At 46.5% G+C, this 25,662-nt stretch overlaps 1 protein-coding gene across 5 annotated transcripts; it reads left to right on the top strand.

Moving 5' to 3' along the window:
• The first annotated feature begins 3,633 nt into the window (after nucleotides 1-3,633).
• On the top strand, nucleotides 3,634-25,462 carry Cdip1 (cell death inducing p53 target 1). Of its 5 annotated transcripts, none has more exons than XM_075941865.1 (7): nucleotides 4,318-4,406; nucleotides 21,649-21,737; nucleotides 22,140-22,213; nucleotides 22,711-22,818; nucleotides 23,055-23,210; nucleotides 23,772-24,045; nucleotides 24,145-25,462. In XM_075941865.1, the coding sequence occupies exons 4-7, from the start codon at nucleotides 22,734-22,736 to the stop codon at nucleotides 24,254-24,256; spliced, it is 627 nt and encodes a 208-aa protein (XP_075797980.1). In that variant the 5' UTR covers nucleotides 4,318-4,406; nucleotides 21,649-21,737; nucleotides 22,140-22,213; nucleotides 22,711-22,733; the 3' UTR covers nucleotides 24,257-25,462. The 5 variants fall into 5 exon arrangements, with proteins under 5 accessions (XP_075797979.1, XP_075797977.1, XP_075797980.1 ...); XM_075941867.1 differs by lacking the exon at nucleotides 21,649-21,737 and adding an exon at nucleotides 4,778-4,832 and having other exon boundaries at nucleotides 4,330-4,406; XM_075941866.1 differs by lacking the exon at nucleotides 21,649-21,737 and adding an exon at nucleotides 6,874-6,937 and having other exon boundaries at nucleotides 4,334-4,406.
• Nucleotides 25,463-25,662: the final 200 nt, after the last annotated feature.

Raw genomic sequence — 25,662 nt, 5'->3', positions numbered from 1 at the left:
TAAGCCACCATCCCAGTCTTCCCGGCTGGACTGTGTGTACTTTTCCAGGACTGTAATGCCTTGCTTGACTGAATGAGTAAATGAAAACATGTTCTAGATCAGGGTTATCCACTACATTGGCCACAAACCACATGTGGTAGCTCCTGAAAAGTAGCTGGTCTAAATTTAGGTGTGTTGAAAGAATAAAACAAGATTTCAAAGGCACTATGAAGAAAAGTAAAATGTTTCATTTATATTTTTATATCGATTAAATATTGAAGCAATAATTTAACCCAGTATACTTAAAACAGTATATGGTATTATCAAAATTAATTTTTATAAAACCCTGTTTAAAAAAATTTTTTAAATCTCTTATTATGCTAATTCTTTCAATTAAAAAAATGTTCGTGTGTGTTGCTAGGGATGAGCCCAGGGGCCTAAGGATAATAGGCAAGTGTTCTGCCACTAAGCTCCATCCCTAGTCAGAGGTTTCTAGGGCCAGAGTGTGGCTATGTAGCCTCTGCTAGCCTAGAATTAAGATATCCCTGCCTCAGACTCTAGTGCTGGGACTACAAGCATGCACCATTGAACCCAGCTTTTTTTTTTAATTGTTTAATACAGGATTTCTCTGTGTAGGCCTGGATGTCTTGTCACTCACTCTATAGACCAGGCTGGCCTCAAACCAGAGATCTACCTGTCTCTGCCTTCCTAGTGCTTGAATTAGAGGCATGCACCACTGCATCTGGATGGTGTGCCCATCTTTTTAATGCATGGGAAGTTGAAAAAAAGATTTGTATTATTTTTTAAAAGTTTAAATTATTTACTTTTGTGTGGAAACAGAAGTGCCATGGTCCTCCTGTGGAGGTCAGAAAACAATTGGGTAGTCATTTCTCTCTCTCTCTCCACTGTGTGGGTCCTGAGATTGCACTCAGGTGTCAGGATACAGAGCAATTATTTCTACCTAGTAATCCATCTTATTCTGCTATTATTATTATTGTTGTTGTTATTATTTTGTTTTTTTGAGACAGGGTTTCTCTGTAGCTTTGGAGCCTCTCCTGGAACTAGCTCTTGTAGACCAGGCTGGCCTCGAACTCACAGAGATCCATCTGCCTCTGCCTCCCGAGTGCTGGGATTAAAGGCATGCTATTATTATTTTTTTAAGATTTATTTTTTTCATGTATTTTATATATATGAGTGTTCTGTCTTCATGAATACCAGAAGAAGGAATCTGATCCCATTTGAGATGGTTGTGAGCCACCATATGGTTGTTGGGAATTGAACTCAGAACCTATGAAAGAGCAGGCAGTGCTCTTAACTACTGAGCCAACTCTCCAGCCCAATATTGTGGGTCCTAAGAAGTTTTCATATTCTTTTTTTTTTTAAAGATTTATTTATTACGTGTTCTTCCTGCATGTTTGCCTATGGGCCAGAAGAGGGCACCAGATCCCATTACAGAAGGTTGTGAGCCATCATGTGGGTGCTGGAAATTGAACTCGGGACCTTTGGAAGAGCAGCCATTGCTCTTAACCACTGAGCCATCTCTTCAGCATTTAACTATTTATTCTTCTTTTACATGTATTGGTGTTTTGTTTGCATCTATGTCTATATGAGGGCATCAGATCCCCTGGAACTGAGTTGTAGATAGTTGTGAACTCACACATGGGTGCTGGGAGCTGAACCCAGATCCTCTGGAAGAGCAGCCAGAGCTCTTAACTGCTGAGTCATCTCTTCGGCCCCCTATTTTTATTATTTTTAATTGTGTGTAGGGTATGTGCATGTAAGTAAAAGGACCAGTAAAGGCCAGCAGTGTAAGAGCCTCTGGAGCTGGAGTTACAAGCAGTTGTAAGCCACCTGATATGGATGCTGGGACTTGAACTTTGGTCCTCTATAAGAGCATTTTCTTAATTGCTGAGCCATCTCTCTATGCCCTCTAGTGCTAGAGTTATCAGAAATTTTTAAATTGTATTACGTGCTTGCCTTCCAGCTTCTGGAATGCCACTCTTGGTCTAAACCATTCTTTTCACATTAGTCAGGAGTCCATGAAGTTGAATCATATATAGTCAAATAACATTATTTAAGGTAGCTATATTCTATGATGTTGCTACAAATAATTAGTAAGTGCTGAACTATTGCTTCTAGGGGAAATATAGGGTTAGGATTCTGTGAGCCTCTAGTTACAATATCTTTTTTTCTTTGTCAACTAATCAGTATACAACTTTGTTTTTTAGCTGGGCGATGGTGGCGCATGCCTTTAATCCCAGCACTAGGGAGGCAGAGGCAGGCGGATCTCTGTGAGTTCGAGACCAGCCTGGTCTACAGAGCTAGTTCCAGGACAGGCTCCAAAGCCACAGAGAAACCCTGTCTTGAAAAACCAAAAAAAAAAAAAAAAAAAAAACCAAACAAAAAAACTTTGTTTTTTGAATGTTTATTTGTTTTTGCTTTTCAAGACAGGGTTTTTCCGTGTAACCCTGGCTTTCCTGGACCAGGTCTGTAGGCCAGGCTGTCCTTGAACTCACAGAGCTCCACCAGCCTCTGCTTCCTGTACTGGGATTAAAGGTGTGGGCCATCACCACTCAGCAGAATGTTCATGTTTAAAGATACCTTATTTAATGTATATTATTGGTTCTGTTTAATTAAACTTAAAGCCAAGCCTACACAAACTCATCTAATACATTTTCACATGGCAGCCTCAGGCAGGCACAGATTCAAACTCATACAACAAAGGAGGGCAGACACAGAAAGCATGAAGCGGAGAATTATAACCGGAACTTGCTCTGGATTAAACGACTCCAAGGGGAGTGGTTTTACTTTTTCCTTAATGTGACACTGATTCATTACTGGTGAGTCAGAATTAATCACTAATGGGTATAATCCCCACAAAAGACAGCAAATCCCTTTTTACCTCGAAACACTAGACAGCAATTCAGCCCTACCCTTAGGGCCATTTTAAACAGCAAAACCACTAACTAACACCTATACAACTAATAAAAGATATTTGTAACAGGTTGCCCATACTTAACATGGGCTAAGAATGCACAGGATCCATACATCCATGAAATGAGAAAGCACAATTATTGGCTTTATATAGAAATATGTTACTGAGCAGGTGAAATTTGACTATAAAGCCTGTCAGTAATGAAGATCAGCTGTAATTCTAACGTTTAAAACTCATCAACACGTGATGGCTCCCTGCCTGAGGACAGTCAGAGGCTATCCTGGACTAAAAAGTGTACGCAAGGCTATCCGCGGTTTCAGAGGGAGACCCCGTCTCAAACACACAAAAGGGTTGGTGGGATGGCCCATGGGTGTTGTTAGTCTGCCAAGCCTGGAGACCTGAATTTGATAGCCAAAATCCACATGCTGGAGGGAGACCTGGGTCCTGAAAGTTGTTCTTGACCTCCATAAGTACCCAATACACACACAAATACAAGAGGAAAAGAGAGAGTCGGTCAAGGGTTTTAGTTTTTATCTGTAATAAACCCAAACTCCTTCAATGGCCCTGGTGACTTGGATCCTGCCTACCTTCCAGAGTCCTCACCTTGCTGGCCAGTGTCTTTCAGTTCTTGGTCATCTAAAGCCAGTTCCTTTCTTCACAACTCCCTCCACCATCTCCATTCCTAACTTTCCTGCCCACAGGCAACACTCTATAATTCTGCTGGGACGCTCCGCAGTTTGCCTTCGCAGCGCTGGGGATTTTGTGGTTTATGTGTATGGACATCGTCTGTCAGAATGGAAGCTGCGAGGGCAGGGACAGCTGGGGTGGTTCCCAGCTCCAAGCACAGCTCCTGGACGGCCAAGGGCAAGGGTGGTGCCACTCCCTCTATCCGTGCAGGGCACTGCTGGCCCGGGTAGGGAGGGAGCGCAAGCACCGCCCGCACCGCCGCACCCACCCTCTCCAGCCTTTCCCCAGCTCAGCGACTGGGGTCCTCCCACGTGTTTATCTCACGCCTGCAACGCGCCTCCATTGTCGTCACCCAAGCTCGTCACATGTGAAGCTCGGCTCCGCCTTTCGCTGCGAAGCCAGCGGCTTGGGCCTTTCTCCAAAGCCTATCCATTTCCTCTTAACGGGAACGGAGGCTGCCGTTCCTGCAGCTGCGCCGTGAGGGGCCTCAACGACGGTGAGTCGCCTCTTGAGACTCCGGGGTGGCTTCCAGTGGGACCCCCTCCCGCACGCGGAGGCGGGGGCTGGGCTCCGAAACCCTCGGCCCGTGTGACCCAGCCCTCCGCCGCGCGGGGGGTGCCGGGAGCCGCAGGCCCCCGCCTCAGGGAATGCTGCGGGTGCATAGGAGGACTACAAGTCCCAGGGTCCTCTAGGTGCGGGGGCGGTGTGCGCTCCGAGCCCGCTGATAGAGGGGGCTCCTGGGAGCACCGGGCTGGACGCCCGCCGGCCTCTCTGTTCCTTCGGCCTCGGGTTTCTGGATTCCGAGGTAAACGGGGCTGGGGTAGTGTGGTGCAGTCCATTTCCCCAGAGACGCAGAATCAGGGCGGTCAGTTGATTTCGGTGTGGCTGCCGCCGCTGGGCTACGAAGGACCGCTTTTCAGGGCCGCGAGGGACTGGGCCTGCAGACACGGGATTATCGGCCGGAGGAGGGCCAGTCCACTGGGGTGTTCCCTTATCACGCCTTTCTGCATTTCTGTAAGGAAGGCTGTGTGTGCTGTTTCTCCTCTGGATATGGAGGGTAGAGGAAGGGGAGTCCTTCGGGGAGGGTCCCCTCGCCAAGCCACCTCAGAGACCCGCGGGTGACCTTGGCGGTCTCGCAGGAGCCTGTCTGGCTCTCCCTTCCCTGCCTGTTTCCAGGTCTGGACGCGGCTCTCCGGCAGAACGTTAGGAAGGCGGTAGGCTGGCGAATCCAGTACGTTGGAGGAGTGGGTCCCCTGGGGCCTCAACAGGTGTGAAAGAAGATGGCGTGAACAGCTTAGGATTCTCTGCATCAGAAAGACCTGGATCTGAATGAGTAGCTAAGGGGGGGGGGGGGGCAGAAATCTGCATTTAGTCAGCTCTCCAGAAATTCTCATGCACATATGGGACCGAGAACCTGCGTCTCGGGAGTGAGGACCAAGGGTTTTTGGGGGGGCGCGTTGAGTAGCTCTTACGTCAGTTTTGTGGTGCACTCCAAACAGGGCATGTTTGAGCAGTAGGCCTGTTCTTTCCTTTTGTTCTAATGTTGGGGCTGACCTGAGGTGGGTGGGAAGAGGCGGCATGGCATGTCTGCTCTTCTTGCCCTCTGCTCATAAGAAGAAAGATATTTTCAGTCATTCGCTGTCTCCAAGACCTCCCCTACCCCGACGTTTAGTTAGGAAAATTTCAAAGCATACAGAAAATGTTGGTTTTTTTTACAGCGCATACCCGTGGACTACCACTTAGAACGTGCAGTTCATATTGTCCTTTATTGTGTATCCATCCAGCAGTTTCGTATTTTCATACTTGCCAAAGTACACTGCAGATAACAGTATGTTTCCATTTCTAGTAGTTAAGCTGGCACGTTATTAACTAGTTTTAGAAATCTTTTTCAACCTCGGCTATTTAGAAGTCAACCTGCCTCTCAGCCCTGAAGATCCAAAGAGTTTTGGAGGGTTTCTCACAGGATGTGGTTTTAGAATCAAGAAAGGCTTTTAGAGGACTTAAACACATTTGATCATGGTGCTAGAATCAGAAGAAACAGGAGTGTGGAAAGAATACTTGAGGGAACAAAACTGTTTTGAGAGAAAATGGAATGTGTCCCAGAGGCCTGGTTGTCCCAGCAGATTATGCTGGCAATAATTAAAGTGAGCTGTCTGCTTGTTCAGCCCTTGGCCTTGTTCTCTTGGCTTGTTTTGTGTGTTACAAGCTTGCCCAGTTTGAACCTGCTGGTGTGGTGGGTGTTTTTGAAGCTCTAGAACAGATTGGAGGTATACAGCCATGATACTGATGGCTTACGGTCACAGCTTTGAGACCCACAGGTCTTTGCTCCACAGCTGTGAACACCAGACTGTTACACACTCTGTTCTTTTGTTAGGGAGAAGAAACAAGCTCTGTACATTCTCTGCTTTCAGAAACACCACTCAAAAGGCAGAAATGTAAGAAGCACACAGTTTGGGAGATGTGGCAGTAAAAGTTTTGTCATTTATGTTAAAGTGTCCTATAAGTGAAAGATGTTCTAGTAAGAAGTCAGAATGGAGGAATTCTACAGAGGAGTTGGTCTTTACTGGGCTGAGGAGGAGAGTCTGGCTGGCAGTGTTGATGGGAGGTTTTTTGTCTTGTGAGAGAACTTAGAAGTAGATTGTACCAAACAGAAATGGACCCATTTTTTGGAGTCCACAGAAGGCTCCATCTCCATACAGCATTCCCCTAACCACCATGTCTTGTAGGGTAAGCTTTATGGTAGTGTCCCACTACTACCAGAGAGGAGAACAAGCCAGGCCTCAGCCCTTTCTTAGAGTTTCCTGCCCTTCTAGAACCACCCACCCACACACTTCTGAGGCTGTGACCCCCTGGACCTACCTGGTACCTCAAAACTCTGGTGATGATGATAGAGTCCTAGACTTGGAGATGGCAGACCACACTGAAGAGCCCTCTTGGTGACTCTGAAGTTTTGTGACAAGCCATTTCCCTCCCGAGAACGTCATGTGTTACATTTAGGCAGAGAACAGCCAGGCCAGATGAAAACCGGTGTCTGATAAGTGCTGAAAAAGATTAGAATTCCTTCGTAAATAGACAAAAGAAAGACCACAAAGCTGCATAGCGTAAAGAAGCCTTAACGTAGAGTCTGATGGTACCCCTGAATTCTCAACTACTGTGAAGGCTGAGGTGGAAGAATTGATTGCTTGATCCCAGGAGACGAACAGGGGGTGTTGGTTTACAAAAAACACGGTTATTCTCCCCTTGAAAGCAGCTGTCGTGCATTGTCTTTCTAGGAAATACTCCTCATCGGCTCGCTTCTGAGTGAGGGCTGAAGATCCCCGATTGTCTGGCCATCGGGTGAGCCAGCTCGTCAGTTCTTAACTACAAGGTGTCAGAGGAGTTCAGCTCAAACTCTGAATGTGCCTTATAAGCCGCACAGTCAGTAAATGTTAAATTAGTCTGAATTCACATCCAGTTCCATGCTGTGTCTGGGGTTTTCCTTCTAGAAGAAACCCTAGTGGAAATAGGTAGTAAGGTGCAGTAGTTGTTTGAGTGGCGTTTGAGAAGAATTCTGACTTCTTACTCCTTGATGAGTAGTTATTATGCCTCAGTGACATTCAGTACAACAGCATCACAGTTGGGGAATTGAATGAGATTTCAGTACAGTGTCTTTTGTTTATTTATTGTTGCTCCTTGACTGGTTCTCTGTCTAGGATAACAGTACTCAACCTGTAGGTCAAGACCCTTTGTGGAGTCGAACAACCCTTTCACAGGGGAAACCTAAGACCATCAGAAAACACATATTTACATTATGATTTATAACAGTAGCAAAATTACAGTTATGAAGTAGCAACAAAAATAATTTTATGTTTGGGAGTCACCATAATATGAGGAATTGTATTAAAGGGTCAAACCATTGGGAAAGTTAAGAACCACTGCTCTAGGAGGTAGCCTAGGCAGAGCACTTCTAGCAGAGTTTCCACATAATGACGAAGCCGGCCTTCACACCCTAAAATAGCGGGTTAAAAGGAAAGAGGACCACAGAAGTACGAGCTGTGCTGGCTGCACTGTGATTACTCCTCCTCGGAGAGGATTGTGATTCAAGAAGTGGCTTTTTCCCCGTTTTTATTGGGGGGGGGGATTTGTGTGTTTTCTTTTTTCGAAACGGGTTTCTCCTGTGTAGTCTTAGCTGTTCTGGAACTCGCTCTGTAGACCAGGCTGGCCTCAAACTCCACACCTGCCTCTGCCTCCTGAGTGCTGGAATTAAAGATGTGCACCACCATGCCCTGCCCTTTGCTGTTTTAACTCTGGCCATAAATAAAGGTCCTTTCAGGAAGCAGACTGTGACGTCCACCTCCACTGTGGCTGTGTTGTAGCTGGAGTGGAGGGCGGTGGGCATTTGGTTTAGGAGTAGCGTAGGATGGCCACTGCGGTGGATCCCAAATCTCAGGGACTCGTTTGTTCAGCAGGTGTATACAGTGGGTGGGGCTGGAGTGGGTTTGGGACATAGGGCTGAACCTAGACCTTTTCTTTCTCATCTTGGTCATCAGATGAGATAGAGCGTTTTGGTTTTATGTTTGTTTTACCATAGAGTTAGAAGCACTGGTCAAGGTTAGAGAAAATGTTTTAAATTGTCAGGGCTGGAGAAATGGCTTTGCAGTTAAGAGCACTTGCTGTTCTTTGAGAGAACCTGGGTTCAGTTCCCAGCACCTATAGTAATTCCAGTTCCATGGGATCCTATACTCTTTTTTTTGTTTGTTTGTTTTTCAATACAAGGTTTCTCTGTAGCTTTGGAGCCTGTCTTGGAACTAGCTCAGTAGGCCAGGCTGGCCTTGAACTCACAGAGATCCGCCTGCCTCTGCCCCCCGAGTGCTGGGATTAAAGGCGTGCTCCACCACCGCCTGTTTCCTACATTCTCTTCTTGCCTCTTCAGGCACTCCTTGAATGCAGTGCACAGACATCTATGCAGGCAAAATCCCATACACATAAAATAAAAATTTTAAAAAGTTGGTAGCTGACAAGATGCTCATCAGGTAAAGGCATTTGACTTTAGAGTTTAATCCCCAGGACACACATAACAGGAAGAAAACCAACTCTCTTAGGTTGGCCTCTGACTTCCACAGGTATACTGTGGCACATGAGCCCACATATAAGTAAATTGTAATTTTGAAAAAAAAAATGTTTGGAGCCACTTTCAGCCATCCAGTTTGGTGACTGGGTGTGGCGTACAGAAATAGGGCCTTCTGGATGGGGAGCTCCTGCCTAGGAATGTGAGCCAAGCTCTAACACTCCTGTTGTATGAGCTGTGGGAGTGACTAATGCGCTGGGCCTGGAGCTCCCTATGTGCCATCCTGCAGGGTCCCAAACCATAGCCTCTCCAGGTGGGTACCTGAGGACTGGGACAAGGGTACAGTGAATTGTCTGCATTGAGGAATCAGAAGTCACTTAGAAAAGGAAACTAGACCAATGTAGATTCACTGACTAAAACTGGCCTATGTTAGACCTGAAGAAGACGACCTCGCATGATCACTTCGCAGCTCAGATGTCCCAGGCGTTCTGTATCTGTAAGGCTTGGGCCTTAGTCTTTGACCCCTGGTTGTGGTCAAGCTAGGCTTCCACATATGCATGGCTTACCGGTTTGACCTAGAGATGAGCCACACTGTGACCTGTTTCTCTGTGGCTTCAAACTGGCCAAAAAGGAACTGTACCTGGAACAGCCAGAGGTACCTCTAGCAGCCACCTGTTTGGTAATGGTGCACCACACAGTGCAGAGGAGACTGGGACAACCAAAGGATGCCCTACCCTATTTCCCAGATTATCCAGTGTAAAAAAGATCTTAGCCCAGCTGCTCTCCTGACTGCGTCTCTGCCCTCATTGCGGGAGCTCCCTAGAATCCCCTCTCTCCAGTCTGCTCAGGGGGTCCTTGCCTCTCACCTTTGACCTGGCTCTCCTTCCCACACTGCATGTAGTTGGCATTGCCTGTGCTGAAATGTTTCACGTTCAGTGACGTCTTTCCTATGTAAATTAGGCTCTGTAGCTCTCCTTCTCTAACTGTTCCTCCATCACTGTACTGCTGTGTATATGTCTGTTGGTAGCTCCCTTTCCCAGTCTGTTAAAATAAATGTTTCCCACCTTGATTGCTAGGAAATTGTCTCACACGTAGCGAGCACTCAGTATTTATTGGTTGAATAAAATCAAATACTACCTGAATTTCAGTTGTGTTGTCTTCCTATGAGCTCTGAAGACTCAGGGCGGTGTTCACTCTTCCCTTCCCTCAAATAGCAGATGGAGAGTTGAATTCTCAGGTACCAATCATTGATTAGTTCTAAAGTCAGCTGGTAAAGCAAAGACCTCATGCCGTCAAACTGCCCTTTAAAGTCCTTGAATAGCCTTTGAGCTTTGAGAATGGTGGAGAGACTGCAGCCCAAGGAGACACTGTGTTTTGTTTCCCATTTTCTCTCCAGCCTTGCTTTTGAAGGAAGAGCCAGGGGCTAGGCATTGAGACTTGAGACTTCACCTTTTTGTTTTAGGTGCCAAGAAATCCATGTAAACGTTAGTGCTGAGGATGGAAGCATAAGGCACCACCCACTTAAATGTTTGGTGTTGTGTTGTTATTTTTTTATTTTTATTTTATGTGCATTGGTGTTTTGCCTGCATGTGTATCTTTGTGAGGGTGTTGGATCTTGGAGTTACAGACAGTTGTGAGTTGCCATGTGGGTGCTGGGAATTGAACCAGGGTCCTCTAGAAGAGCAGATACTGCTCTTAACCATCTCTTCAATCCTATTTGTTTTTGAGGCAGGGCCTTATACAGTTCAGGCTGTCCTCAAACATTCTCTGTAGCTGAGTCTGACCTTGAACTGCTACCTGCCTACACCTTCCAGATACTTAGATTATACACTTCTACCACCATTCTGGGCAGCCAGTGTTCTTGGAACGCTTTCAAGAATATGACAAAGGGGGCTGAGAATGCTGTAGTAGCTGTGTTGGCTCGGGGCAGCCAGTCCTGTCTCTGCTCTAGCATATTTGTGCAGCCAGAATCGTCCGTCACTCCTCAGCCCTCTTTCCTACTGTAGTCTCCAGTAGTTCTCCTGCCTTTGGGTGCCTAGTAAGTGCTTGACACCCAAATGAATGTTAGCTGGAACTTCAGATTTAGTTATCTCTGATGCTTTTCTAGCCAGAAAGGTGAGATACCTGAGTCAGAAGGAAATCTGACAATGACAGCTCCAAACATGATACATGTTCTCATTTTCCCAAAGGGAGAATCTGGAGTTTTCCCAAGCCACCTGATGTGAAGTATCCCAGGGCCTCATGTCAACTTCCAGTAATAGGCATTTATTTCAACCTCTATGTACTATGTCATATGATGAATGTAAAGTACTAGTTGCCTTCCACTCCTATAGCACTTGATTCCCATTCTTCCTAGTTGTCTTTGCTGAGATCTGTGTATGGATCCAAAGGGCAGGCTGTTGCTATTGCTATTTTGTGACCCTGGACTAGGCATATTAATTCCTTCCAGCTTCACAGTGTGGCCCTGGCTGACCTGGAAAAATGGCCTGGAACTCACAGAGTTTAATCCCTAGTGCTGCTTTTTTTGTTTTGTTTTGTTTTTGAGACAGGATTTCTCTGTAGCTCTGCCTCCCAAGTGCTGTGATTAAAGGTGTACGCCACTGCCTCCTGGCTCAAAAATAAAAATCTTAAAAACAAAAAAAAACCTCACCTGTTGGCTATGACTATCATGACTAACTACATGGTTTAACTGCATATCTGTGTCTTATGTGTTTTCCTAGGTCAGAATAGCAATCTTAATGTCACTGAGACATCTGGGTAAAACAACCCAGCGACTGCAGGCAGATGTCAGGATTTTTTCCCTAGAGTTCCGTTTTGGTGGCTTGATGGTGGGTCTTTTCGGCTTGTGGTGTTTCTAAACTTAGCTTTCAGTCACCATAGCCTGCCTGCCTTGGAGCAGGTGCCGACAACTTGTTTATCTCTGGTTGTGCCTGAAGCTGTAGCTCTTTTTCCATCCTTGCTCTTCATTTCCTCTGTGTGTACTTCTGCATGTTCTGTATCAACAGCAGAGTAGGCAGCAACAAGCTCCCATGCTCTGCAGCAGCTCAGAGAACAGTGCAAGGGCCTGGGCTCTGCTCTCAGCTCAAAACCAGCCATTGCCTGCCTCAGGCAGGCCTGTAACCTTGCCATTCTCTAGTGTATCATGTGTCCCTTAGGGAGTTGCTTGCCTGCCCTCCTCCATCAAGTGACTTGCTGACTCTCTATGTAAGACCTAGCCAACTTGACAGTTTGCCCAAAGCCCTGGATGGGAGTCACTTTATCCGACCTAGGAAGACCCAGTAAAGATGCTTGTGATATCTGAGAGGGAGCGTTTTCAGAAGCCCGTTTCCCCTGCACGCCATGGAGAACTCTGTCATAGTCTGAGGCACCTTTCTGGACTAATTATAACAGATTTAACAGTTTTTGAGTTTTTTGGTTTTTTATTATTATTATTATTATTTGTTCTTTTGTTTTTGAGATAAGGTTTGTTTTTCCCTTTTTTAACTTCAGCACAGTGGCTGGACCTCAATTGTTATTACAGCCAGCAATTGTGACTCTGCAGTTACTGGCCTGCTTCTTTGGTAGCTGCCTGGCTGTTCAAGCCTCAGACTGGCGGGAATTCTGTTCTCGCAGGCACTGGCCCTGTTGCTGCTAAAGGTAGTTTTAACTATCATTCTAAGTATAAATAAAGCTTGAGATTCAAAGGCTGTCGTGAAAACCTGAAAGCTCAGAGAGGCTGAGTAGCAAATAGCTAGCCCCTATCTTTGCTGGTGTCTCCTAAAGACCTGTGCTTCCACACGGCCAAACCCAAAACGGCTGCGCCACTCCAGATCCCTCCCTGCTACTTCTGTTTCTCCCAAATGCCCTCTGATGCTCTATGATTACTTTCTGTCAACTAACTGCTAACTCAGCCTCCTGACCCAAGCTTAATTTTATCTAACGAACACAAATGCAAACTCGGGGTTCACAGTGTGACTGAATATCCCCCAACAATCCCTGGCTGTCCTGGAATTCACTGTGAAGATCAGGCTGGTTTAAAACTCATAGAAATCTGCCTGCCTCTGCCTCCTGTGCTGGGATTTAAAGCGTGCAATGCTAACACCACCTAGCAATTGCACTGATCTTAACTGCTTGTACTCAGTTCTTTCTTTTTTCTTTTCATTTTTTTTGTTCTTGTTTTTGTTTTTCGAGATAGGGTTTCTCTGAAGCTTTGGAGCCTGTCCTAGAACTAGCTCTAGACCAGGCTGGCCTTGAACTCAAGGAAATTCGCCTGCCTCTGCCTCCCGAGTGCTGGGATTAAAGGCGCGCGCCACCACTGCCCGGCTTTTGTACTCAATTCTTAGCTCATACAATTTTTCCATGTTGGTTAAAAGTAGATAGGTGTCATTTTCAGACGTGAATGCAGTTACTCTGTAGCTGGGTCAGGTGGAGTTAGCCATCCTTTTGGCTGAACATCAAGACCATACATACAGATACCTTAAAATGGAATGAATCAAAAAGAATGTATAGGAAGAACAACTTTCCTCCAGGAAAGTAGAATTAGCTTGCTCTGTTGGGGAGTTTGCTAAGAACAATGATGAGAAACATGAGGATGTTAGTACACAGTTATTATGACTTCTAAGTTGGGAGCCACTAATCCTTTCTTTATATTGCTCTGCTTCTCTTTTTTACTTGTATTTATTTATTTATTATTTTTACTTCCTCATGTTGGGCTTGTGTCCTCACTTCATAGATACAAGCCAAAGATGGTCAGGGCCAGCAGTGGAGGCATTGCCCCTCCTAACTTGCCTCCACTGTGGAAGATGGATGACCACAGGTAGAATTTCATAGTCTACTCAGTGCTAATTGAGTAACCAAGGACAACCGTCTTTCAGGTTGGTCATGGAAGCATGCTGGCAGCCTTCCTAGTACAGTCTTAGAAAGGTTCAGCCTTTACCAGGTTCTGAAACTGGATTTCCTAAAGGATCCCCCCTTCACTCCCATCTCTTTCTTTGAGACAATCTTTTGTTTGTTCTTTTGTTTTTTGAAACATGGTTTCTCTGTGTAACAATCCTGGCTGGCTTTGGACTCAGATCCGCCTGCCTCTGCCTCTGAAGTGCTGGGTTTGACGGTGTCTGGCTTTCTCTTTGTCTCTTGCCTAGCCATAGTGTCTCTGATGAGCTACAGGAGTCCTAGCTTGGTTCCACACTAGTAAATGCCTAACTCAGCTGCAGATTTCTGCAGAGCTTAGTGGGGAGAAAATGGTCAGGACCTGAGTGAGACACTAGTGAGCTGTCCTTTGAACAGACCCTCAGGGGGAGTGTCTGTGTCAGTATGGTATATGCTCCCTCAGGACTCACTATACAATAGCAGCAGCCTCTCCAATCAGGTGGCTGTGCTGAAGTGAGTGATGGCCTCATTCCAGGGCTACTAGTTGTCTGTATTGTTTTTCTTTCCCTCTTTTGTATGTAGTGTTTGAGATTGAACCCAGGACCTTGCTCATGTTAGACAAGTGTTCTACATTGAACTACATCCCCTTTCCTTGATTTTTTGAGACAGGGTTTCTCTTTGTAGCCCTGGAACTCACTTTGTAGACCAGCCTGGCCTCAAACTCAGAGATCCTCCTATCTCTGTTTCTCAAATGCTGGGATTAAAGGCGTGTACCACCATACCCTGCCCCGGTTTTTGTTTTGTTGTTATTCTGGCGCCCTTGTCCCCCCCCCCCCCAGAGGATCTCTATGTAGAGGCCCATGATTGATAGCCTCTGTTGCTAAAATTCCTTTCCATCAGGAGATATAAATAATGTCTACCACACCTCTTATGGTCCCAACAATAAACCAAGGTGAGATTCTACCTCAGTTTATTCTGGGTACCCACTGAATATATTAGGCTTATTTACAGAGCTATACATAGTTACCTTAGAGCAGCCATACTGAGAGGTTTGATCCAGCATAGAGGATGACTCTTCCATGGCTATGTACAGTCAGGAGTTGGGATGGGGTCTGTTTTTAAGCCATAAAAGCATTTGTCCCAACTTGCTAGTCTAAAAGACTATATTATGTGATGTGGAGAAAACCATTCAGTTGGAAACTTAATGGAAATGTTTAGATGGTTCATCACCTGGAAAGAAGTTATATGCTTTTAGGTCCAAGTAACATTTATTTATTTGTAATGCTAAGGTTTCCCCCCCCCCCCATAGTTGGAAAAGTTTTTTTTCTAATAATTGGAAATTGGCTTACCAATAATTGACTAAAGCTGGTTTATTTCTATTAGTGGAAGAGTTAGAGGTGGTTGGGGTCTGCATGGCTTTCCTTAGTACTGGCTTCCGTTGTTCCATTGCTACTGTACTACTGTAGCTATGTCCTGTGGCCCAGCCAGCAGGAAGGAGAAAAGGGTCCTGGATTAGACGAGCTGATTTCCCTCAGTGCCTTCTCATGGCCCGGGCACTAAGGCCAGCCATGGTCAGAGCTTAGTCTGATGGTCATGGGAACTGTAATTAGGGCTGGAGTGTCTTAGTTAATCCACTGATTTCATAACAGAAGGAAAACACAGGAAGGGTGGCTTTGGGTGCAGCTAGCTGTTTGAGCCACCTACTTCATGAGGCTGTCATTCTTCACAATCTGTCACTATTGAATGTGACATAATCATAGCCTTGGTTTCACTAGGGATGGAGGATGTTTCTTTGCATAGTAGTTCTTCTGTTATCTTCTGATATAAATACTACCTGTTACTTCCATGAAGTCTATTTTGGCCCAGCATTCAGAGTTTTGTTCTCCCTCACAAAAACATCGTGTTTCAAAACAAGTCAGACATTAAGGAACTTGTCTAGGGCATCAACCATTATCATTATGCCAGAGTGCCAGAAAGACCTGTGCTCTTAGTGTGTCATTGATGGTCAAGAGAGAAAGGTGGCTCTGCTTCCATTGCTATTTGGGTTGGCTTTTTCTGTTCCCTTTTTGTTTGTTTGTTTATTGTTGTTGTTTTTGAGACAGGATCTCACTATGTCACTCTTGCTGTCCTGAATTCTTTTCTTTTTAGTACAAGAATTTGAGTCCAGGGCCTCATGGTTACGAAGTGTTCTACCATTGAGCTATGTATGTCTCACCCTGCTAGTGCCTCCACATGCAAGGTTGGCTGGTGCTGAGGATCTCAGAAGCCTGAGCCTGAGCCGGCATGGGACTGTCTTCTCATTTGCTCTGCCTGGATCTGAGGGTCACAGCTTAGAAGCAGTCACCAGCTGGGTCCTCCCACTCCGACAACACAGTCACCTGGTCACTGTCTCCTCCTCTTCTTTGCCTGCTGGACTTTGCTTTGCTGGACTCTGTTTCCTCTCTAAGCCTTCCTCCTGGGCTTTAACCCCAGAACACTGAATCTTCTGGGGTTTTGGGGGGGGGGGTGTTTTGTTTTTAATGGGACCATTGAGTAGTTGTTGGAATGAGTGTTTGCGCAACTATGATACTAGCCCAGGTGGCTGGTTGTTCCACGAGGAAGCACCAGCCATCTGGATCTCACTCCACATGGCCACCACACCGGCTTAGGCTAAAACCTATCCTTGGGATATGGGAAAACAGGTTTAGGACAGCTAAGTTGTCCTAACCTAGTTGACCCATCACACTGCATGGCCTTCTAGCCGGCAGATACCTCCCATTCAGAAAATGGGAGACCATGTGAGGCAGAATACCCTGCCACTGGCCAGATGCCCAGGACCTGCTCCAAAAGACAGAGGGGCCTGTCTGAGGCCAGCTGGTGTCTTAGTCCAGAGCTGTCACAAGAGACGACCTCTCCAGCAGTGGTAGTCAACTGACCCTGGTAATACAGTTCGAGCAACTGCACCCTGCTTCCATGCCACTGCATCTGAGGTAGAATGCTTTCCCAGGGGTGTTGCTGACTGGGGGAGCTCCAGGCAAGTCCCTACTTTTCTTAAGATACAGTCTAACAGGAGAGCAATCTAGAGGATGTCTCAGAGGCTGTGACCTTGGCTGTTTGGGGTTGGATGCCACAGGGCTGAGGTGCTCAGACTGGGTCTTGCCAGAATGTCTTAATGAGGTTTGTTGCAGGTGATCAGGGAGCAGATGAGTCCAGGATAGAGGCATCAGCCCTGCTGAGTAATAAAGTAACAGTGTTCTTGGGGGCTAACCCTGTCCTCTAGCAGAGGACATTTTTTTTTTAAAATATTTATTTATTATTTATTATGTATACAATAGTCTATCTGTGTGTATGCCGAAGGCCAGAAGAGGGCACCAGACCTTATTACAGATGGTTGTGAGCCACCATGTGGTTGCTGGGAATTGAACTCAGGACCTTTGGAAGAGCAGGCAATGCTCTTAACCACTGAGCCATCTCTCCAGCCCCGCAGAGGACATTTTGTGACCCCTTCTGGTGACCTTCTTCCATTCTGAGAAGAAGGCAAATGAGTAAACCAAGGCTCTGATGTGGCAGCCAGAAACGGAGAGCTGGATTTAGTGAAGTTGATGCAGAGCCCGTGTCCCAACTGCTTACTTAATTTAAAAAGACTGCACAGCAGCAGGTGCCTCCCTGGAGTGCAGTCCATGTTGAACAACAACAAGCTGTTTTCCCTGGAGATACCTAAGACTCTAGGTCTCTTTGACAGTGGAAAATTAACCCTGCCTTTAGGCATTTAGTGTTTATTACATTCAGTCTAGTGGTGTCTCTCCACTACAGTGGTGTCTTCTGCAGCCTAGGGGAGGGTTTCCCAAGGTCCCCGGCTGGAGGTCAGACTACCATATTAGTAGAGCAAAGACTTTTTTATTTTTAAAAATATGGGGTTTTGTTGTTGTTGTTTGTTTGTGAAAACAGGGTTTTTTCTGTGCAGCCCTGGCTGTCCTGAATGAAACTCAGTCTGTAGACCAGGCTGACCTTGAACTCACAAAGATTCATTTGTCTCTTCTTCCTAAGTGTTGAGATTAAAGGCATGTGTCACCACTGGTTAAAGATAGGTTTTTATTAGCCAAAAGTTAATGGTTACCACTGGCTGGCTAAAGATGGGTTTTTATTAGTCAAAAGTTAATGATTAGCCAGAGAGATGGCTCTGTGGGTAAAAATGCTTAACATGCAAACCTGACAGCTTGAATTCTGCCCCCAGAATCCACATAAAGGTGGATTAAGACAACTAACTCCAGAGAGTTGTCCTCGGATCGCCACACCCATGCCATTAATAGCAACAAGAACTTACTTGGGGCCGGGGTGGTGATTCAAGCATTCAACAGATGATTCTGTCTTGAAAATGAACAAAGTAATTCCCTACTACAGGAAACAACTTTGGTTTCTATATGTTGCTAGTAACTTTTTTGTATTTATTTTGTATGTGAGGGTGTGTGTGTGCACCACAGCATTTGTATGGCGGTGAGTAGCTTCATGGCTTCCCAGGATCACACTTAGGATCCCAGAATGCATAGCACACACCTTTACCTATGAGCCATCTTCATGGCCCACTAGTTTGGATTTTTTTTAAATATTTATTTATTTATTATGTATACAATATTCTGTCTGTATGTATGCCTGCAGGCCAGAAGAGGGCACCAGACCCCATTATAGATGGTTATAAGCCACCATGTGGTTGCTGGGAATTGAACTCAGGACCTTTGGAAGAGGAGGCAATGTTCTTAACCTCTGAGCCATTTCTCCAGCCCTGGATTTTTTTTTTAAGATTTACATATGTGTATGAGTGCTGAGCCTCTGTGTGTGTGAGAGACAGACAGAGACATACATGTGCCTGGTGCCTGTGGAGGTCAGGGAGCATTAAGAGAGCAGTGGATTCCCCAGAACTGGGTGGTTGTGAGCTGCCACTGTAAGAGCAACAAGTGCTTTTAACTGCTGAGCCATCTCTTCAGCCCCTGGTTTAGGTTTTTTGAGGCATTTCTCAATCTGTAACTCAGTTTGACTTCAAGCTTACAACAATCTTCCTGTCTCAACCTCCCAAATGCTGAGTACCATTATTTCCAGCTAAATTTGTAATGATTTGTTGCCATTGTTAAAATTTGATCTTTAGGTGAGTATTGATTGGAATTTTGAAAACTTAAAATTCTGTGAGCTTGATAGTTTCATGACATTGAATCTTTTTGGTGTTGGGGATTGAATCTAGGACCTTACATGCGCAAGGAAATTGCTCTCCCACGGAGCTACATTCTTAGCCTCTTTTTAATTTTTCGAGACAGGGTTTCTCTGTAGCTTTGGAGCCTGACCTGGAACTAGCTCTTGTAGACCAGGCTGGCTTCAAACTCATAGAAATCCATCTGCTTCTGCCTCCCAAGTGCTGGGATTAAAGGCATGTGGCACCACCATCTGGCTGAACTAAATTTTTAATTCTTCATTTTTTTTAAGTATTTAAGAGATATTTCTAATATAGTAGATAAGTCTATTTGAAGTTCCCAATAATTGGGTGTAAAGAAGTCCACAGGGGGGTAAAAGTCCACAGAACAAAACATTTGGAGAACATTGGTGTGTAGACCTAGAAGTCATGTCATAAAGTCCCTCTAAGCCTTGTCCTCTCTGTCACCTTTGCCTCATCCCCTCAGGACTTGTCTTCAGTCCTGTGAGAACTTGTGCACATTCCCCTTTCCTCTCCCCTGGCCTTTGCTGCATTGGGACTTGGTAGTATGCCTGCTTCCTGGTACTCTGGGGAACAGAAAAGACCATGGGAGCATGCTGGCTACTGGCAGTTGCAGTGTGTAGGACAGTTTCACCAGAGAATTAAGTTTACTTAACTAAGACCCTACAACCGCAGCTATGGCCAAGACATATGCATCCTGCTGTCAGTCCCCTCCAAGGGGCCCTGTATCAAAGGCAGGCTGCCAGGCTTTGCCTTGGCCTTAGATCAGTTGCACTGTATAATGAATAGTTGAGAGCCAAGTAGAATACCAGGGGCAATTATCAGGGTCCTGAGGCCTTGTGCTTGGAACTCCTCTCCAGGAATCTAGTGACCCAAAGAGCAACTGTACTTAGCATACCAGGAGGAATCCAGTCCCCGTTTCTCCCTTTCCGTCCCGTGTCTTAGTGTACTTCCTGTTGTGGTGATTAAACAGCATTACCAAAAGCAACTTGGAGAGGAAGGGGTTTTAGCTTTCAGCTCCCAGGTTACATACAGTCTATCACACCAAGGGAAACCAGGATAGGAGTTCAAGGAGAAACCAAAAGAAAACACTACCTGCTGGCTTGCTGCCATACTCACAGCTGCTTTCCTTAGATGGTCCAGGCACACCTACTTAAGGTTAGTACTGCCCACAATGAACTGGACACTCAGTTAGCAATCAGAAAAAATGCCCCCACAGACATACCCATACCCGTAGGTCAGTCTTACAGAGGCAATTTTTTAATTGAGGTTCTTGCTTCCCATGTGTGCCAGGTTGACAAAATTAGCATACCATGCAATACTGTCTTCCAGGGGCCTGTTTTAGAATCATATTCTTTCAAAGTACAGCCATGTGCTACATAACAATGTTCTGATGAAAGTTGGATTGCATATACAAGCATCTCATAAGATTAAGTGCTGTCATAGCTGTCTTAGTTTCTATAATCTGTAACGTTTGTACTGTCTGGAATTGCCTAACAATTTATTTGTAAGAGTAATTTCCCAGGGTCGGGCGGTGGTAGCACAGGCCTTTATTCTCAGCACTCAGTAGGCAGAGGCAGCCTGGTCTACAGAGTGAGTTCCAGGACAGGCTCCAAAGCTACCGAGAAACCCTGTCTCCAAAAACAAAATAATAATTCCCCATTATTAATTATGTTTGGTACTTTTGTTGTCTTAACAGCTGTACAACTATCACTGTGATGTAATTGCAGAACACTTACAACCCCTCAGCAGGTCCCCTCCCCCATGGGATGTACTAGAGATTAGGTTCTGTATGGGCCTGGGGCAGGCGTTTTCTCATACAGGAAGGTGGAGAGACTTTTTGACATGCCAAGGTTGACTTGAGGCCAGGTTTATCTGATTCCAGATCTCCATCCTGTCCATTCTGTTCGCCTGCTACAAGCGAACACTTTCTCTTCTGAATGGGAGAGGAAACAGAGTTGTGGTGCTCTGCTGACCCCATGCCACAAGACTGTAGATGTTTGTCCTTAGAGCTGAGTCACATTCCATAAGGCCTGGGGTGGGGGTCGGAAGTAAAGCAGTTTGCTTTATTTCATGGCTCTGTAGTTAGTGTCTCCTCAGTTTTGGTAGGCAGCTCAGAATGGCAGTTCCATCCTTGCTTCTGTAAAAAGAAATCCCATCTGGAAGTTCTTCAGAGAAGCAAGATCTCAGTCTGGTGGGTGAGTGTAACCAAGTAAAGGAGAGTTTGCAGCTCCCTGGTTAGCTTCATGCAGGGTGAGGGGAACCCATCAGGTTTCCAATCCATGATTGCTACTTTGAACAAACAGCCCCCAGAGCAACTGAATGAAATGTACATCGCATTTCAGACTCAAACATAATCTCTAGGTTGGGACCGTGAGATGTGAGGGTGGCTTTTCAGAAGAGTGGCTCTATATAACCTGTAAGTGGATGGAAGCTTCAGCCACTGTCTGTGGAAAGGTGGGATGCAGGCAAAGGTTGCCTAAGTAACTTCCTGAAGAAGGGAATTGGGGGTGGGGGTTTAGGCTGTACTGGCCAGGAGTGGAGTTTCTCAAACTTGTCATATTAAAATTGAACCCAAAGCTTGAATCTCATTTCTCTGCCCCTGTCACTGATTTGTTAAATTTAGGAAGCAAGGTGTCCTGGTGCATGCCTATAATCATAGCATTTGGGAGGCTAAGGCAGGGGATGGAGAGTTAGAGGCCAGACTGGACTATTTCAAAGGGGAACATGTGAAGTTGGAGAGTAGGGACAAAGTGAATCACGAACCCCAGGGTCTCTCACCCTTGGCAAACTTGGCACCTGTCTGTGTGCCTGGATTTACTGTAAGGGCATCTGCTTCTCCACCAGTGCCTTGCAGCAAGTACTCAGAACATTTGATGGACTAAAACAGTGTTTTTCTTTGGCTGACTCTGTTTTTTTAATATTTATTTATTTATTATGTATGCAATATTCTGCCTGTGTGTATGCCTGCAGGCCAGAAGAGGACACCAGAACTCATCACAGATGGTTGTGAGCCAATATGTGGTTGCCAGGAATTGAACTCAGGACCTTTGGAAGAGCAGGCAATGCTCTTTTTTTTTTTTTTTTTTTTTTTTTTTTGGTTTTTCGAGACAGGGTTTCTCTGTGGCTTTGGAGCCTGTCCTGGAACTAGCTCTGTAGACCAGGCTGGCAGGCAATGCTCTTAACCTCTGAGCCATCTCTCCAGCCTGCTGACTCTTAACTTTTCATACCTCCCAAGCAAAACAGAAGGGGACAAGTCAGTGCCAGACAGCAACCCACAGCTGACTCCTTTTGCATTCCTTCAAGCATGGGCATTGGGTCTGTAGGGACTGAGAATGGTAGGCACCCAGAGGATGTAGCAGTTTTGCCACTTGGGGAAATAAAGGGGTGGGAGTGGAGGGGTTATGCTGTGATAACTCACCTGGAAGCCCGCGGTTAAAGGTGTTTCTCTTTCTCTGAAACAGCCTCCTGGATCCACGTTTCAGCCGGTAGCTGAATTACTCTCACCTGCTTTCATTCTCTGCACCAGGAACTTCAGGTAAGAAATCCATCTCTTTCCAAACCTTGCTATAGCAGCCTGCGGTAGAAGTCTGCCCCTCTGTGGCCCAGTCAATAGTTGGAAGAATGGGTGCCAAGTTTCCCTGGGTAGAGGTAGGGGTTAGGTTCCCAGAGAGTATTGCTGAGCCTTGTCCTCAGACGTCTATTCCCCACCCCACCCCACCCCCAGCCTCCAAAGAGTTGTGGGTGACCATGGAGCAGTGTATAGGATGATAGCTCTGGTGGGTTGTCCCTGGCAGACAGAGTATCCCAAGTGTCAAAGGGAGCCCAGTCGTCACTGATGCTCCGAAGGTACTAGACCTAGCCACCAGCCCTGATTCTCCACACACTTAGATACCTGAGCTTGAACCAGGGAATCTCTGAAAGGAGCCAGAGAAAACACTTAGTTGCTTGGGCTTGGTGGACATCTGAAGATGGTCACAACCTAGTGTGTTGGCCCTGCATAGAAACAAGGAGCTCAGTTTGTTTTCCCTTCAGGTCCAGGAGTATCAGCAGCAGAGATGTCTAATGAGCCCCCCCCTCCTTATCCTGGAGGCCCTACAGCCCCACTACTAGAGGAAAAAAGTGGAGCCCCACCTACCCCAGGTAAGGATAGCAAATTGCTCTGGGTAAGGGTTCCTAAATGGGATTGCTGGGTCAGTACCTCATATCATTGGCTCTTGAAGGTCTTTCCTGACCTCAGCCTTCTGGGGTCTCTTGTAACTCCCTCTCCATTCCAAGTGTGATTGAGGCTTTTCAGTGAACTAACCCTGCTTCAGGGTCACCCTGTGCCCAGTCTGTGTGTAGAAACCACCTTAGCCACCTTCTTTCTGCCTGTCCAGGCCGCAGCTCCCCAGCGGTGATGCAGCCGCCACCAGGCATGCCACTACCCTCTGCTGACATTGCTCCTCCACCTTATGAGCCACCTGGTCATCCAATGCCTCAGCCTGGCTTTGTGCCCCCTCACATGAATGCAGATGGCACCTACATGCCTGCAGGTGAGTTGGGAAGAGACCTGAAGGAAACAGGCAGCTTCCACCCTGAATTGACTGTGGCAAGGCATCAGTCATGCCATATGAAATGAAAATAGTGGCAGAGGAGGACTGAGGGAAGGTTACAGTGGTTCATGCTGAGGAATGTGGTGTGGTGGGCTTTTCCCTGTCAGGGACATAAGCCCCGTTGGAAGCCTGGGCCTTTCTCACCAGTAGCTCTCAGGCCCAAAGTTTGTGGTTCCTATAGTTTCTGGGGTTGGATGATCTTTGATATATCAGACATTGACATGCAAAAGCTTTGTATGCAGGAGAGGTATGCTTCCCTCTTGTTGCCAACACCCTCATCCTTGCAGGCATGGAAACGCAGTCTTGGCATGCCAGAGCAAGAAAGTTAAGTAGATCTGGGATATGTTCCCAGCTGTCTGCCACATCTGTCTTGGTCTTAGTATGTAGAGATCAAAAGACCTGGGCCATTGTTAAGAGGCTATGTGGGCTGTGCCCTAAGTGCTGGGGATCATAGGTTTTGTGTTCTCAGCCAGCCAGTGATCTCTCTGTGTGTTGTTTCAGGTTTCTACCCTCCTCCAGGCCCTCACCCACCTATGGGCTATTACCCACCAGGACCCTACCCACCAGGGCCCTATCCTGGCCCTGGGGGCCACACGGCCACAGTCTTGGTCCCATCAGGGGCAGCCACCACGGTGACAGTACTACAGGGAGAGATCTTTGAAGGTGCACCTGTGCAGACAGTGTGCCCCCACTGCCAGCAGGCAATCACCACCAAGATTTCCTACGAGATTGGCCTGATGAACTTTGTGCTGGGTTTCTTCTGCTGCTTCATGGGGTAGGTGTGGGGTGCTGACAAGTGGTGGTGCTGCTGGGGCTCTGTAAGCTGCCTGACCATTTCTTCAGGCCTCAGCCTATCTGTCTGTCTTCAATTCAGGTGTGACCTGGGCTGCTGCTTGATCCCCTGTCTCATCAATGACTTCAAGGATGTGACGCACACGTGTCCCAGCTGCAAAGCCTACATCTACACATACAAGCGCTTGTGCTAACGGAGCTAGACTTGGAGTCCCCCACCTATTACTCTGGCCCCGTGTGCTTTGCTCCCCATGCTCAGTGGTCACCATCCCTCAGCCCCCACTTAGGGTTGGAAGTTTTGCCACTGTACCCTGGAAATCCTGTCCTCACCTTGCCCTTCCCTGAGCATCCGACTCTTCTAGCAAAAACTGCGTTGGATTTAAGGCCAAGGGCCAGTGGGTGGCATGGGGGTAGCACAGATCTTGTGTGTTGCTTGGGTATTTGCAATCCAGAAGATAAGCTGGAGGGTCTCTTACTGGGGTCCTCATTCCTCCTTTCTGTTAAGGTCCACGCTTGGTCCTTACTCTTCCTGGGACCAAAAGCACCCAAAGCATCAACAGGTCCCAGACTAGGGCCTACAGTGAGGGTTATGCCTGGAACCATAGTTGTTTCTGACCTGAAATGAGGTCAGGGCATCATCTAGAGTTAAGTGGACCCAAGCAATACAGGGTCTTAAGGCCTGGACTTATATGGAGTATGTTGTCTGGGGTGCCAGAGGTGGAATAAGAAAGAAGTAATGACTGCCAACTCTGGGCCTCAGAACTCTCAGGTATGGAAACCCAGGACTTCTACCCACTGTCCAGGAGGTGCCTAGGAGCTGCCTGGCATAAAGCGAAGAGGACACCGGGCTAGTTAAAGCCCTGGTAGCCAAGAACACTTGCCCCTGTTCTTACTTAGCTTCATTTGAGTCAGTCAGTGTGCAGAGATCTTCTTCCTGGCCACACCTCTGTGAACCCCTATATTTTCTGGGGCCAGAAAGAATGAATGCCCATGAGCCTGTCTTGTCTACTTTTGTGTCTGTGCTGTGTGTGAATACAACTTGTGCCTGGTGGCTTGCTGACAGATGGCAGGTCAGAAGAGCCTCCTTACAGGTTCATTGGTCTCTGCAGTAAGTGCCAGTCTTTTTTGCCATAGATGGGACAACTGTGGCACTGAACTGGGGACCAGGAAGAAGTCACAAGTGGTGGGGGTGTCCTAGGACATGAGTCTTGCCCAGGATGTAAACCCAAACTTGTCTATTTCCTAAATGGTCTGTGAAGATGCTCCCGTGGGCGCTGTGTCCTGCTGCTGTTCCTCTCCTGGTCTCACACTACCACTGCATGGCCTCCTGTCACTGTCAACTGTGGCCTGGTTCCAGTTTGTAGTTTGATTAAACTGGCCCTTTCACTCTCCTGCCCTGGGCCTCTGCTGTCTTGCCTGGCTTCCTTCTTTTCTGAGGGTCAGGGTGGGACTACAAGTAGTCTTACTGGCAGGAAAGAGATTAAGCCTGGAAAAAACAGGTTTAAAAACCCAATTACGCCAAACCAGAATTATATATAGACTTGCCCTGGGGGGACCCAGCTGTTCTGAGCCAAGGAGGTTTTGGTTTCAGCATTGGTTT

This window comes from Microtus pennsylvanicus, chromosome 11 (genome assembly GCF_037038515.1).
Source record: "Microtus pennsylvanicus isolate mMicPen1 chromosome 11, mMicPen1.hap1, whole genome shotgun sequence".
Classification (NCBI taxonomy): Eukaryota; Metazoa; Chordata; class Mammalia; order Rodentia; family Cricetidae; genus Microtus; species Microtus pennsylvanicus.
Note: the sequence above shows the minus strand (reverse complement) of the source record. Positions and strands in the feature narration are given on the sequence as shown.